At 46.4% G+C, this 10,948-nt stretch overlaps 3 protein-coding genes across 3 annotated transcripts; all 3 read left to right on the top strand.

The window, feature by feature from the left end:
* Positions 1-1,054: 1,054 nt before the first annotated feature.
* On the top strand, positions 1,055-3,405 carry LOC117584957 (sodium-coupled monocarboxylate transporter 2). Its single transcript, XM_034274154.1, has 6 exons — positions 1,055-1,525; positions 1,586-1,703; positions 1,766-1,833; positions 1,895-2,046; positions 2,108-2,732; positions 2,791-3,405. The coding sequence occupies exons 1-6, from the start codon at positions 1,136-1,138 to the stop codon at positions 3,205-3,207; spliced, it is 1,770 nt and encodes a 589-aa protein (XP_034130045.1). The 5' UTR covers positions 1,055-1,135; the 3' UTR covers positions 3,208-3,405.
* Positions 3,406-4,567: 1,162 nt separating this feature from the next.
* LOC117584956 (sodium-coupled monocarboxylate transporter 2-like) lies at positions 4,568-7,221 on the top strand. Its single transcript, XM_034274153.1, has 8 exons — positions 4,568-5,007; positions 5,183-5,342; positions 5,408-5,525; positions 5,582-5,801; positions 5,857-5,997; positions 6,054-6,162; positions 6,219-6,751; positions 6,816-7,221. Exons 1-8 carry the CDS (start codon positions 4,817-4,819, stop codon positions 7,174-7,176), a joined length of 1,833 nt encoding a protein of 610 aa, XP_034130044.1. The 5' UTR covers positions 4,568-4,816; the 3' UTR covers positions 7,177-7,221.
* Positions 7,222-8,149: 928 nt separating this feature from the next.
* LOC117584955 (sodium-coupled monocarboxylate transporter 2) lies at positions 8,150-10,877 on the top strand. Its single transcript, XM_034274152.1, has 8 exons — positions 8,150-8,467; positions 8,776-8,935; positions 9,005-9,122; positions 9,191-9,410; positions 9,474-9,614; positions 9,674-9,782; positions 9,846-10,378; positions 10,438-10,877. The coding sequence occupies exons 1-8, from the start codon at positions 8,232-8,234 to the stop codon at positions 10,772-10,774; spliced, it is 1,854 nt and encodes a 617-aa protein (XP_034130043.1). The 5' UTR covers positions 8,150-8,231; the 3' UTR covers positions 10,775-10,877.
* The last annotated feature ends 71 nt before the right edge of the window (positions 10,878-10,948 follow it).

Raw genomic sequence — 10,948 nt, 5'->3', positions numbered from 1 at the left:
AATGAAGTGTGCAGCAGATGCCACAACTAGCTGCAACTAAGCTTAGCAACTGCAACTGCGACTACCAACTGTGCGACTGTTGTGGAATGCAAAGATTACGGCATAAGAGGCACAGACACAGACACAGGCAGAAACAAATTACAGAGTGTCTAACTAAATGATTATGACGTTTGCAGCGCCACACAGAAAATTGTTATAAAGAAAATTATACAATAGATGTACAAGTGGGTTTATAAATATAATAGATAAATAGATCTTAATTAAACTTGTATTGTTGTCTGGATTTATTCATTCACATATGCCTTGGCTGCGAATTTAACTTAAGATTGGATAGCTGCAGCCATCATCAAAGATATCAGCAACAAGCACGCGTATCTATTATTTAACATTGACATTACCACGATCCAAATCCGATATAATATAGAATTTATGTCTCTTTTTTATAGCCTTGATAAGCAACAACACTGGAGAACCCAAAAACCCAGAGACATAGTGGTTTCAAAGAGGTAACAATTACCATAAGGAACTCGGTTGTTGAGCTGCAAGAGGAAGACACTTTTCGACTTTATTATGAAGAAACAAAAGCAGGAAAAAGGCAGGAGATACTCTTATCTGAATGAAGGAAATAATAGGTGGCTCTATAAAATGGTAATCTGATGATGACTGGCAGCTTCTACGTCTCCCCTGGTTGGCTATACATTCGGACAGTGTTGGAATGACAGTGAAAACAATGAATGAGTTGGCTGCTCGCGGCTGCTGCCATAATCTCAGATAATCCGGAGTCTGCCATGTCAGGGTCTTGCCTCGCGCCTGGCAAAGACACAGATAGAGAGAGAGAGAGCGGCAGATAGGCAAGAAAGAGCATTGACAAGCGGGGTCCTAAGATCAGCGTAGAATATCTCCATAATCTAAGATAAGACCCAGAGTTGTCGTAAGAGAGCCGAGCCGTCAATAGATAATGCTTATTTTGAACTGGCATTTTCTTTGAGATAAAACCCTCATCGGGCGAAAAGTTTATATAAAGATTGGGAGTGGAACGTGATGCGCTCAAACGCGAATATTCGCCGGAGTCGGAAAGTGCATTACAATCTATTCGAGATTCCTGTCCGTGCATCCCTGAGCATATCCTTTGAAGATGTCCAATCTGTTGAATGCCACGATCCCGGCAGCCGCTGCGGTCGCAGTCGACTCTCAGTTTGTGTTTAATTCAACGGATTACGTGGTCTTCTCCCTGATGTTGAGCATATCCGCGGCCATTGGCGTGTACTTTGGATTCTTCGCCAAGGGCGAGGACACCACCGAGGAGTATCTGATGGGTGGCAAGCGCATGAAGACCATACCCATTGCCATTTCTCTGGTGGCCAGCCAGCTCTCGGCCATTTCCATAATGACCATTCCGGGTGAGATGTACGGCTATGGCATTAATTGGTTCTTCAATGTCCTCTGCATGGTGTTGGTGGTGCCGCTGCTCAACTACGTCATCATTCCCGTCTTTTACAACAACAACATCACCAATTGTTACGAGGTGAGTGCTCTGCTATGGATAGTTGGATATACTCAGTTTTTTAATCATTTGTTTCCGCAGTATCTGGAGTTGCGTTTCGACAAGAAGGTGCGCGTGCTGCAGACATTCCTCTTCATCTCGACCATGTTCTTCATGCTGCCCATCTTCATATTTCTGCCATCGTTGGCCTTCTCCCAGGGTAAGTTACTAATCCAAAATTTACTTCAAACAGCCATCCGCATAATGTTATATTCCTCACAGTGACTGGCTACAATGTGCACATCATCAATGCCATCGTCTGTGGCATCTGCGTTTTCTACACGATGTTTGTAAGTAGCCACTAGACACCTCCTTTTGGATCTCCATTTACATTTTCTCATTTTTCCCCAGGGTGGCATCAAAGCTGTGGTCTGGACAGATGTTATCCAAGCAGCCATTATGGTGGTCTCCGTGGTGTTGGTTGGCACCATGGGCGCCCATCGCGTGGGTGGCTTCGCCGAAGTCTTTCGCATTGCCGGCGAGGGTGGACGTCTGGATGTCAAGTAGGTTCCGCAGAAAGAATTTACCCAAACACTCGTCCTAATTCCCTTAGTCGCTTTGCAGCTTCAACTTGGACTTGTCCACACGATCCACCATCTGGAATGTCTTCTCCTCGGCCACACTCATGTGGGCTGGCTATGTGGGTCTCAACCAGAGCTGCGTGCAGCGCATCGTCTCCCTGCCCTCGCTGAAGCACGCCCGAAGGTCTCTGTGGATCTTTGGCCTCGGCTTTATGGTCATCATGTTCTTCAATTGCTTCACGGGCATCGTGATCTACTCCCGCTTCCACGACTGTGATCCCATTCAGTCGGGCCACGTCTCCAAAGTGGACAAAATGGTGCCGTACTTCGTGCAGGACACTGTCGGCCATCTGCGCGGCATGCCCGGCGTGTTCATCTCCTGCGTGTTTAGTGCCGCTCTCAGCACACTCTCGGCCAGCATTAATTCTCTGGGAGGAGTCGTCTACTTCGATTACATTAAGCCTTGCATCCGGCACACGGAGCACAGGGCGAACGTGATCATGAAGCTGTTTGTGTTATTCTGCGGCGTCTACTGCGTCCTCGGTGGCGTCGCTGTGGAGAAGTTCAACTCCATTCTGCAGGTGCTCTACTCGGTCGGTGGCGTTAGTTTTGGTGCCACGTGTGGCGTCTTTATACTGGGCATGCTAGTGCCACGTGCGCATGGCAGGGTGAGTTTCGGAAAGGTAGGGGACTTGGGAGCTAAAACTAATTGAATCTCTCTTTTAGGCTGCCATCATTGGAGTTCTCTCGAGCATTGCCTGCATGGCCACCATTGTGATCTTTAGCTGGGGACGCAACCACTACGACACTTTGCCCACACGCATCGACAACTGTCCGGCGGTGGCCCTGAATGGAACCACAACCACCACAACAAGTACATTCTCCCCGCTCATCCAGACAGCCCACAACCAAACCGAAGAAGGTTTCAGTATCCTGGATCTGTCCTTCAACTGGTACGTGGTGGTGGGCTTTATCATCACATGGCTGGTGGCTGTGCCACTCAGCTACATCCTCAAGCAGCGGGCCGATTTCAAGCTGGATCCCAAGCTCCTGTCGCCGGTGGTGCAGCCTTTCGTCTCCTACGAACTGGCGCAGGCGGACGAGCTGCACGAGCTGAAGACCGAGAAGCCCGAGAAGGCCTGATGGGAGGGCCATTAACCATTAGATATGCTTAGGTTAGGCATCGTAAAGATATATTGTATGTAAGATAGGAGCCAGTTGATACGAGTGCTGTGCACATTTAGTGGACTCCAGTGCGATCCCATTCTATCTAGATCGGATCTGTCTGCAGAAGAACATCAAGAATTGCTTATCTGAATAAAAGGCTTTATCACTATTGTCTGTCGCTCTCTCTCTCTCTCTCTGTGACCACAGTCTTTGGACAGCGACAGATTCTAAATATAAAAGCAGAACAAACGCAAACCTCAACTGTGTGTAGAATTAGAGCAGCGCCGTACCATCTCAGGCGATGGATACTTTGGGTAAATATATCAGTCATTAATCCACAGAAGAACCTAGTCATAGCCGTAAATTGTGGAGCCTGCTGAAATGCTTATCGCTGGCAAACATCTAGTTTAGAATAGGCCAAGAGTGTTAAGATCTTTACACTAGACTTCCCGGAAAGGTACGACGGCGGCGTCATAACATTTTATACAAATTTGACAAATAAAAATAAATTAAAATGTTGAAATATGTTATTTAGATATTTTATTATGTTAGAAAGACTTAGTGCAAGAATTTTTCATCAGAATTATCTATCTTCTAGGAGATAAAAGTACTAGAAAACATGACTATAAAAAGAGCAAAAAAGGTGAACTTTTTCCTCTTTGAATTGGTTTTTACATAAGAGTTAATGAAATTATATGTCAATGAGATAAATTAAGAATAAATAAGACAAAAATAATAATAAACTATTAACCTTAAGTTAATAATATTAAGATAGAATTATATTAAAATGTGTTTCTATTGCGTTTTGGTGTCGGGGGACATTGTCACCTAATGACAAGTGCTCTAAAAATAAGCTCCTTGCTTGTAGCACTAGGAAATCCAATAAATAAACATTACAAGACATTACACACTACGTCGCCGCTTAAAAAACTACAGGCGTCTACGACGTTGCCGCCGCCGATAAATTAAACGGCGCAGCCTCCGAAGCCGTCAATTCTTGGCCTCCATGCCGCCGTCGAAGCTTACAGAATCGGCGTAAGCCTCCACTTTACATACCAGCTGTAGGGGTCGCATCGTACAACAACAGCCACCCCCACGCATCTCTGCCTAAATTGTGTAAATTATAGTACGAAGATAAAAAAATACACAGCTGAAACGGAAAGTTCTTGTGTGCCGAAGTTTGGGCAAGTTGAACAGATTGCATTTGTGGCTAATGATAATTATCAGATAATAAGATCATCATCATGATGCACTTGATATTCGAATGCAAATCTACTCTTAATCGTCTCTTAGTTTGCCTTCTTTTTAGTTTTCAAGTTTTTCATTGTATTTTCATTTTTATGGGGCGGTGGAGAAGCCAACAAGAGACGCAAGTGCACGGCAAGTGGCAGAGCAGAGCAGAGCAGAACACCGGCACAGATAACTAAACGGCACTAAGCTTCTGTTTGATTTACGGAGGAGGCTGTGGCCAAGTTCAGATAAGGAGTCCAACCGGTCGGCAGGCGGATTCATATTTAAGTGCGAATCAGGCCAGGGTGCTCTCAAGTGTGCGCGTAGCATCCAAGCATCCGAACACACTGCCAGGATGTCGAGCGCCACAGCAGATCTACGATTCGGCATCACGGACTTTGTGGTCTTCACCATCATGCTGAGCGCCTCAGCCGGCATTGGTGTGTACTTTGGCTTCTTCTCGAAGGCCAAGAACACCACAGAGGAGTATCTGCGCGGCGGCAAGAAGATGCAGACTCTTCCCATTGCCATCTCCCTCGTGGCCAGGTGCGTAACTCGGTGAACGGCGAACATTCGTTTTATCTTTACGATGCGGCAGTAAAAGAGACTTACGTCAATCGTCTCCTTACCTTGATATCAACTCAAACTAGAACTAGAACTTGTGTAGAGCCCAATGCCATTTCTTAATTGAGTAATCAAATGGCTTGCAATTCGTTTTCAGTCAGCTATCGGGCATTGCCATCATGTCCATTCCCGCCGAGAGCTACTCGTTTGGCTTCAATTACATCTTCGTGGTGCTGGCAATGGTGGCAGTCGTTCCCATTCTGATCTACATCATTGTGCCCGTGTTCTACGAGAATAATGTCTCCAACTGTTACGAGGTGAGCTAACCCAAGTCAGCATTGTCAACCTCTTCCTTGACTAATCCCATTCCAATTACTTTTAGTACCTGGAGATGAGATTCAATAAGCGCACGCGTCAGCTGGTCACCATGGCATTTGTGTTGAATTCCTTTCTCATGCTGCCCGTTTACATGTTCATTCCTTCGCTGGCCTTTTCCCAGGGTAAGTGGAAGCAGTCCCGCAAAGAGTAGACTAAAGTTAAAGCCATTTCCTTGCAGTGACTGGCATGAATATTCATCTGATCAACATTATGGTTTCCTCGATCTGCATCTTCTACACTATGTTGGGCGGCATCAAGGCGGTGGTGTGGACGGACGTGGTGCAGGGCGGCATTATGCTGCTCTCAGTGATTACTGTGGGTGTCCTGGGCACCCTCCGATCGGGTGGCCTATCCACTGTCCTGGAAAAAGCCACCGAAGGCGGCCGAATGGATTTAGAGTAAGGTTGTGGCTGAATTATACGCTGAATTTTCTGTACTTACTTTCGGTTCCAGCTTCAGACTTGATCCTCGCATTCGTTTGACCTTCTGGAGCGCCATGACTGGTGGAATATTCATGTGGACCGGCCACATTGGCTTCAATCAGAGCTGTGTGCAGCGCATCGTCTCCCTGCCCTCGTATTCCCATGCCAAACGGTGATAGCAGCTCCCATTTTATTCTCCACTCCTTGCTAACGTCTATTCCTGTGTAGATCTCTGATCATTGCGAGCGTGGGATTCATTCTTATCATGTCGTTCAACACATTTGCGGGAATCATAATGTTTGCCCGCTACTACGGCTGTGATCCCATTGTGGCTGGTGTAGGTTCCTTCCACCATAGATTCCATTATGAATACTTATCGCTGCACTCTCACAGCTCGTCAGCAAACCCGACAAGATGATGCCATTCTTTGTGCAGGACATTATGGGACACTTGGCCGGAATGCCGGGAGTGTTCATCTCCTGCGTCTTCAGTGCAGCCCTCAGCTCGCTCTCGGCCACACTCAACTCACTGGCGGGTGTCGTCTACTTTGATTACATAAAGCCACACATCCGGCACACGGATGCCCGTGCGAATGGCATCATGAAACTGGTGATCATCGCCATGGGCGGCTACTGCATCCTCGGCGGTTTCATTGTCCAGAACTTCAACTCGATTCTGCAGACTGTTGTGACCATCACCGGCGTGAATACTGGAGCTGTTGTGGGTGTCTTCCTGCTCGGAATGTTCGTGCCGCGCTGCAACAGCAAGGTGGCAGTGTCCAGCATTCTCATCAGTGTGGTGGCCATGGTGTGGATCATCATCAATGGCCAGATGAACTTCAAAGCGGGACTAATCAAGTACCAAGTGCTGCCCAACTCCCTGGACCAGTGCGAGGCGCAGGGGTTCCACATGATCTTGGATGCCATGTAAGTGTTTTCTGTGATCCCTGACCCCATTTCACTCTCAACATTCCTTCGCTTTCCTTTTCAGCAACCAAACTGCCATTAGTCCAGTCACACCCAAACATTCAGGTCCTCCGGCTCCAGTCACAACTGCCTTTGAGAGCAATCGGGACTTTTCGCTCTACGACATCTCCTTCTACTGGTACAAGGTCGTGGGTGCGCTGATTGTCTTCGTATGGGCAGTGCCCATGAGTTATGTCTGGCCACATGACCGCCACGAAAAGCAGAATCCAAAGCTATACTCTCCCTTTGTGCGAAAGTTCCTGAATCTCTCCGACTCCGAGCACGAAATGGAGGAAGTGCCACTGAGGAAAACGACTGTCAAGGAGATTCCCGAACTTCGAGTAGATGCAAAAGAAAAGGATAAGGAAGTTGGCCTTGAACATTGATTTTAGGAAAATATTTTAAAATAAAATACGATGAATTTAGTGCAATTAAATGTAATTTACTTTGTTTTAAACATAAGCAGTTTAATGTAAAAATGTATTAAAAATAAATTAAACTTCAATTAAACAATTTATTCTTGAAATTTCAACCTTTTGGGTCTCGAAATTACTGGCTTACACTTTTGAATCTAGAGGAAACGCAGCAGTAGCCGCGCCTCTACTTTTATTCCTGGTACTTAGAACTTGGAACTAGATAATTGGACTAGTCAATTCATGCTGCTCAAGGATGAGTACATTTCCTTTTTGAGTACAGGGACAGAGCCTTTAGTTACCTGAATTTTATTAGTAGAAAATATATAAAGACTTGCCTCAGCGTTATCATTTCCTCAGAATTTTCTGGTAGCGTACCCAAAAGTATGCATTAATTGTTCAGCTAAAATATCCTGGAGGTCAACTTAAGGTCTAACTTCAATTTTCATTATACATGTACATATACATATGAGATGCTATATTTGGCCATGAGCACTCTTCCACCCACAATAAATGCGTGCAACAACCCCAAGGTGGGTGCGCCTAGTTCACGTATTAGATTATCAGCTTGGGAATAACCATAAAGACAGACGGTGGTATCTCATCTTATCATCTCAGATATCATAGATATTTTAAGGGGAAAGGCTACTTAGTCATCGTGCTCGATCCCCATTGATGGATGCGGAAAATGAATGTACTTACAGCACACGAACAGGTACGGTACGTTTTAGGACTGCGGGCTGGTTATGGGAGGTTCATTCGGCTATCACCACTAGCAGCACCCCGTGTAAGGCAGATAAGGAGCACTTCTGATTTACGATGTCGGTGGTATTCGTAGATACGTTTACGGTTACCTTACCAGACAGTTATCGTGACGAGATAAGGAGCTCGCTGGAGATCGCTACTTAAGAAGGGAGTTGCTGATAATCTCCATAAGTGTGTTGGCAGCCTCCACAAAAAGAGTCACGGCTCCCCGGTGCTATCCCCAGTATTAAGTGTTAGCAAAGGATCAAGATCAAGGCTCCAGAATGGCCGCAAGTACTTCGGCGTTGGCCAGCACAGTCGCCACTGTGGCAGCAGCCACCGCAGAGAATTTGCGATTCAGCCTCACCGATTACATTGTCTTCACCCTCATGCTGAGTGCATCGGCGGGCATTGGAGTGTACTTTGGGTTCTTCTCGAAGGCCAAGAATACAACCGAAGAGTACCTGCAAGGCGGCAAGAAGATGCCCACATGGCCTGTGGCCATCTCCCTCGTCTCCAGGTGCGTCTCATCATCAACTTTACCGCTGAAGATTTTCCATGTCGTCACAGCCAAAGGTTCAGAGGAAGGTACTCGACAATTATATGGACCCATTAAGATAAGATCTGTTTACGATAGACGGATCTGTCTATTTATCTATTCATCTATCTAATCTGAAATGCGCATGGCGCCCCGTCCATCCATCAACTGGAAGATTAGATGAATTGCATTTTTCTATGGAATATTGTGAAATTAATCCAAATGGCGTTCGGGCCCCTCTTTTTGCCAATATAGGAGATCAAGACTAATGAATGATCTTTCTTTTACAGTCAACTCTCCGGCGTGGCTATGATGTCCATTCCTGCAGAGTCCTATACCTTTGGCTTTAACATTGTCTTCATCGTAATGGCCATGATCCTGACGGTGCCAGTTCTTATCTACATCATTGTGCCTGTGTTCTACGAGAACAATGTCTCCAACTGCTACCAGGTGAGTGTAGAATGTCCCCCACCTGTATACTTACTCCTCTGACAAGCATCATTTCTGTTTTCCCTGCAGTATCTGGAGATGAGATTCAACAAACTCACCCGCCAACTGGTGACAATTACGTTCATTATGAACCAATTTCTGATGTTGCCCGTCTACATGTTTGTGCCATCGCTGGCCTTTTCCCAAGGTATAATGGAAATAGATTTTAATCGGTCTACGATTGGCAGAGAAATTAAAATTGATTTTCATTTACAGTGACCGGCATCAACATTCACCTGATCAACACAGTCGTCTCCTCCGTTTGCGTCTTCTACACGATGCTGGGTGGCATCAAGGCTGTGGTGTGGACGGATGTCGTCCAGGCTGGCGTGATGCTGCTCTCCGTGGTTCTGGTGGCTATTCTGGGCACTTCGCACACCGGCGGACTGAGCAATGTCCTGGAGAATGCCTCCGAGGGTGGACGCCTTGACTTTAAGTGAGTATAAAAATACCTTCCACTCAGCGATGGGGTTCACTGTACCCATTCTTGTTTGTACAGCTTTGGGATGGATCCTCGCTTGCGTGTCACATTCTGGAGTGGAATATTCAGCGGTCTGCTGATGTGGACGGGAAAAGTGGGCCTCGATCAGAGCTGTGTACAGCGCATCGTCTCCCTGCCGTCGTATGCGCATGCAAAGAAGTAAGTGCCAATCGCCACAGGATGTATCAGCAATTCGTACAAATGTTTGAGTATTGCAGATCCCTGATCATTGCTGGTATTGGCTTTCTGTTCATCATGACCTTCACCTGCTTCATTGGCATCATAATGTTTGCCTACTACTTCGGATGCGATCCCATTCAAGCTGGGGTAGGGAAATGCTTTCCGGATCACAGCTAAATTCTATTTCCACTTTTTTCTTTCATCCCTCAGCTCGTGAGCAAACCGGACAAACTGATGCCATTCTTCATTCAGGACATCATGGGACATCTAATTGGCATGCCGGGCGTATTTATTTCTTGTGTGTTCAGCGCCTCCCTCAGCTCACTGTCTGCCAGTCTCAACTCCTTTGCCGGCGTCGTCTACTTTGATTACATCAAGCCACACATTCGGCACACGGATGCCCGTGCCAATGGCATCATGAAACTGGTGATCATCGTGATGGGTGCCTACTGCATCCTGGGCGGATACATGGTGCAGAACTTTAATTCCATCATCCAGACTATGTGGACGATAACGGGCATCAATACGGGCGCCGTGGTGGGGGTGTTCCTGCTCGGCATGTTCGTGCCTCGCTGCAGTGCCAAGGTGGCAGTCACGGGCATAGTCTTCAGTGTGGTGGGCATGTTGTGGATCATCATCAATGCCCAGTTTAACTTCAAGGCTGGCCTCATCCGCTACGATGTTCTGCCGAATGGCCTGGATCAGTGCGAGGCTCGCGATTTCCAAGTGATCTTGAGCTCCATGTAAGACAACCATTCATCACTCTTTGTTTGCCCTAAAGTAAGTCAATTCTTTTCTGCAGCAACAACAACATCACGAGGGTGTTGACCACACCGGCTCCCTTTCCGGATGCACCGCAACAGGTGACCACAGCCTTTGGCAGCAATCGGGACTTCTCCATCTACGACATCTCCTTCTATTGGTACAAGGTGCTGGGTGCCATTCTGGTGTTCGCCTGGGCCGTTCCCATGAGCTATGTGTGGCCCACGGACAAGCAGGAGAAACAGAATCCAAAGCTCTATTCGCCATTTGTACGCAACATGTTGAACGTGCCCGATCCTGTGGTAGAAATGGAGGAGATGCCACTGAAGTCATCCGACTCAAAGGCCAAAGAGAACGGCATACACCAAGATGCTTAAATAACACATGACTCGCAAGCACATCTGTACATATTATGTATTATATTATATTAATATTAATATTAATAATAATAATTAGAGAAACTTGCATTTTATACAGTAACTTCTTTGGTTTCCTTGGAGGAGGGAGACTCCTTGGGAGACCTACCTAGATAGAACGAAATATAACAAAAT

The sequence above is a fragment of the Drosophila guanche genome, unplaced genomic scaffold (assembly GCF_900245975.1).
Source record: "Drosophila guanche unplaced genomic scaffold, DGUA_6, whole genome shotgun sequence".
NCBI classification, from domain to species: domain Eukaryota; kingdom Metazoa; phylum Arthropoda; class Insecta; order Diptera; family Drosophilidae; genus Drosophila; species Drosophila guanche.
Note: the sequence above shows the minus strand (reverse complement) of the source record. Positions and strands in the feature narration are given on the sequence as shown.